At 37.8% G+C, this 4094-nt stretch overlaps 1 protein-coding gene across 1 annotated transcript; it reads left to right on the forward strand.

Annotated features, from left to right (window-relative positions):
- Positions 1-3142: 3142 nt before the first annotated feature.
- LOC141484876 (uncharacterized) lies at positions 3143-3601 on the forward strand. The gene has a single exon (XM_074180495.1). The coding sequence runs from the start codon at positions 3143-3145 to the stop codon at positions 3599-3601; it is 459 nt and encodes a 152-aa protein (XP_074036596.1).
- The last annotated feature ends 493 nt before the right edge of the window (positions 3602-4094 follow it).

Genomic DNA, 4094 nt, shown 5'->3' on the forward strand with positions numbered 1-4094 from the left:
CTCATATAAAAGCGTGCGCGCCATCCAGCCAGTAATGTCATTCGACGATATTACGAAAACATGTGAATTTAGATAGGTAAATTGATGTACGTGAGGTGGTGAATACTGTGAGTGGTGTCATTAGCAAGTTTTTAATACTCTATTCTTTACTTCGGTATTTTTGAAGACGAAATTATGTTGGAAACAAAAAAAACGGCATTATAGCGCGGAATATATACAATATGGATTTATTTAAAATCCCACGAATCCATCTTTGCCTATGTACTTTCTTTGTCAAAAAACATCTTCGGATGAAGCGATGAAACCCTCAAGGCTACAAGATCATTTGAATATAATGCATTCAGATAAAAAAGCCAAAAGGGTGACTTATTTTCAAGAACTGGAAAAGAAACACTCAGGTCAGCTAACTGTGTCAAAACATTTTTCAGCAGCTTCTAAGCAAGACGACGACAGACTCCGAGCTTTCTGCAATATCTCCTTACTAATTGCTCAGACAGGTAAACCTCACAGTATTGTAGAGGATTTAATTTAACCGGCAACAAAAGAAGTAATAACTACTGTGCTCCATAAAACAGCGGCAGATGTGATCCGAAAAATTCCTTTGAGAAATAGTTCCGGGCAAAGAGGGATTGATGAGATGGCTGAAACATTGAAGAGTCATTGGCAATCATCTGAGGACTTCTAAATTCTCAATTCTGTCAGATGAGTCCACTTTACCAACTAATGAAGCAATGTTGTTGTCATAGGTGAGGTTTATTAAAAATGAGAAAATATATCATGAACTACTATTTTCCATAAATTTAGAGACGGGTACACAGGGAGAAACCATATATAATACACTGGATTAAATTTGTGGTGAGAAAGAAATTCCACTGAAGAATATTATATCAGCTGCTACGGATGGCGCTCCGGCTATGACATGACGTCACGAAGGCTTCATAGCGGACTTAAAAAATAAAATTCCAGATGTACTCGCTGTACATTGCGTCATTCATAGACAACAATTGGTTGTGAAAAATTTGAGTGAGCGCCTCTCTCAATCACTGCAATGTATCACCAAAGCAGTCAATACATCAAAACAGTTAATAAAATCTGAAGCAGCTCTTCAAATGAGAGATTATTCATTCAGCTTTGTGTTGCTAATGATGAAGATTTCAACCGATTGCTATTTCACACAGGAGTGCGTTGGTTATCAAGAGGTAACCGTACGACTCGATTTTACAATTCTTGGAAAACAAAGACAAAGAATTGCACGACAACCTCATCACTTCAAAGCATGATATTGCGTACTTGACAGACCTGTATAAATTATTCAATAATTTCAATCACCAACTTCAAGGTGAAGACTTGAATTAGATTAAAACAAAAAATTTCATGCTGCTTTTGTAGCCGAATTGCTCTTATACAAGAATAATATTGGCAGACGTGAGTTTCGCAATTTCAGCAGTATTTCTCATCAACGACGACTTGCTTGTTCACTGCCAACATTTGGAGAACCTCCACAGTGATTTCGCAGAAATACCGGAGTGGGTGTTGGATCCTTTTTCAAATGTCAACACAGCAGGATCGCCCCAGCTGAAAGAAGAACTCATAGAACTGATAACGAAAGAGGGAATAAAATCAAAATTAGAAAACGGATACCAAGAATTTTGGATACAGAAGCCAATCTTGCAATTGTACCCTACATTCCCATCATCGTATTTGTGTGAACGTGGATTTAGTGCTGTGGCAACGTTGGTAACTAAAAAAAATATCGTTTGCAGATTACTGTTGAATTCGATCCTGTTATTAACAAACTTGTTAAAAATCAGCAAATTCATCCTTCACATTAGATTAGTTTTAAAATTCGAATTGAAATGTTTGTTTTAATAACATGAATGAAAGTTTTCCTAATATAACCAATTGGTGTTTTACATTACCCTCATCAGAAAGTATTGTTTTCACGTGACACACATAAATCAATTATTAAAATAAAAGCTACGATTGTAATTCTTAAGATGTAGTAAAGTAAATAAATTTGGGGGGCGCTAGAAAATAATTAATTCTCGAAGTGGGCGATAGACAAAATAAGTTTGAGAAACTCTGAATATAAAATGACTTATTAAGGATGGATATCTCAACTTGAAGTTTTGCTATACTCAAGAAAGTGACTGAGACTTTCACACTGTACTATCCATTGTAGAATGAAAATGAAAGAACGCAATGAGATATTCATGCAATCCAACCTTCGTGCCTTTATGGAAATGAAAAGGAAAAAATGTCCCAAAATCCCCATAAAACAGTAATCCACTCTACACCATCCATATTCATCAACCTTTTTACCTCTCTAATGCATAAGCATAAGGCACAGTCCCTACACATACGAAATGTGAGGACCTCATTCAAGCCTGCCGGTTCAGCACCGAACAATGTAAGTTGGAACAAATATAGAATAATTCGACGCTCGGCAGCGCCATCTTTTGAATAACCACCGCTAATGCATATCAACCTCAGGCCATGTCGCTTTCAGGAAAAGGCAACGAATCCTTCATTAGCATATATTAACCCTTTGACAAGAGCACAGTATGATTATAGGGGTAAATTTTATGTTTACAGGCTTCCAGGCGAAACACATCATGATAAAGAAATATGTGATGTGGCTCCGTTTGATATTTGAATTGAATATTGAAATCACTTTCAATATTTAATATGTCGCTCGGTTCATACACACCTTCAATTTTGGTTACTGAAAGATTCATTCAGAGCAGGTGATGAAATGTCATTTATATAGTGAGTATAATAACTCATATCTTTATATAGATCTACACGACCATTTCGGAGAGATATTTGAATGATGATCATTTATCAAGAAATATCCAATTTTGAGAGATAAACGTCCTGATCTGCTCCCGATTGTTGAATACTGTTTGTATTTGCCGCCACATAGGCGAGTATGCGCACAGATACCTTCTGGGAGGTGAATTCGGGATGCCATGTAGAGGACAATGGAATGTCAGTTGCGAAGAAAAGTTAAGTAAAACCTGATAAACTAGTGTTGGAAGTATTATTTAACTCCCGGCCCACCTTCAGACATAACAGTGGCGACGAGGATATAAACGGATAAACGAAAAGGAAGGATAAGACTGAATTCGGAAGTTAGTGCATGGTGTCGAGGTCGGTCAAAATAGCGTTACCGGTGACGAAGTTTTTCGAATTTAATCCTGAAAATGATGAGTGGGAGATATATGTGGAACGATTGGGACAGCATTATGTGGCAAACCAAGTAACTGAAGAAAAAGTAAAAGTTGCAATACTGTTGAGTTCCGTGAGCCAGACAACGTTCAAATTGCTAAAGGACCTTTCTTTCCCGGATACCCCGCAGAGCAAGTCTTTTGAACGGCTGAACACCCTATTGAAGAAGCAATTCTCATCATCGAGAGGTATCTGGAGAGAGAGAAGGAAATTTTATGAAATGACGCAAGGTGTGCTGAGTGTAGCGGAGTGGTACGCCAAGATACGCAGTGCTGCCACACTGTGTGGTTGCCAGGATGATCTGACGAGGGCTCTGAAAGACAAGTTCGTCACAGGATTGGCTCCTGGGAAAATCCTGGAAGACAATTGACGAATTGTTTGCGCTAGGTCAAAAAACCGAAAACCAAGTCACAGATCGATTTAGTGACATCGACTTCATTTCTTCAAGTGCCAAGCTCCAGCGGAATGGTCAGACGCCGCCAAATCGCAGAAATCGAAATGGATCAACTGTCAATCCAACAGTAAATCGACGTCATCAACCGCATCAGCGCTCTGACGTTGGTAAACGTCTTTCCTATCAGAATGGTGGAGGTGAACAACAGAATCAACACATCAGAAATTGTCAAGGTATAACCAAAAATTGTTACCATTGCGGAAGCAAACATGATGGAAGTTGTTATTATAAAAATGCTAAATGTAACATATGCAGTAAAATTGGCCACATAGCTAAAGTTTGTTGTGAAAAAAAACATGTAAACTTTATAGAAAATTTGGAACCACAGGTGAGATCAGATGAAGAAAGCTTGAATGATGAAAATATTTTTGACTTATTTTACTCTCAGAGGAGAAACTAATAAGAATGA

This window comes from Leptinotarsa decemlineata, unplaced genomic scaffold (assembly GCF_025532065.1).
Source record: "Leptinotarsa decemlineata unplaced genomic scaffold, Ldec_3_MD MMD2_tig00026294_RagTag_RagTag, whole genome shotgun sequence".
In the NCBI taxonomy this organism is placed as follows: Eukaryota; Metazoa; Arthropoda; class Insecta; order Coleoptera; family Chrysomelidae; genus Leptinotarsa; species Leptinotarsa decemlineata.

What these genes read in the sequence shown, in the direction of transcription:
- LOC141484876 (XM_074180495.1), top strand. Translation starts at nt 3,143, where the DNA reads ATGGTGTCGAGGTCGGTCAAAATAGCGTTACCGGTGACGAAGTTTTTC.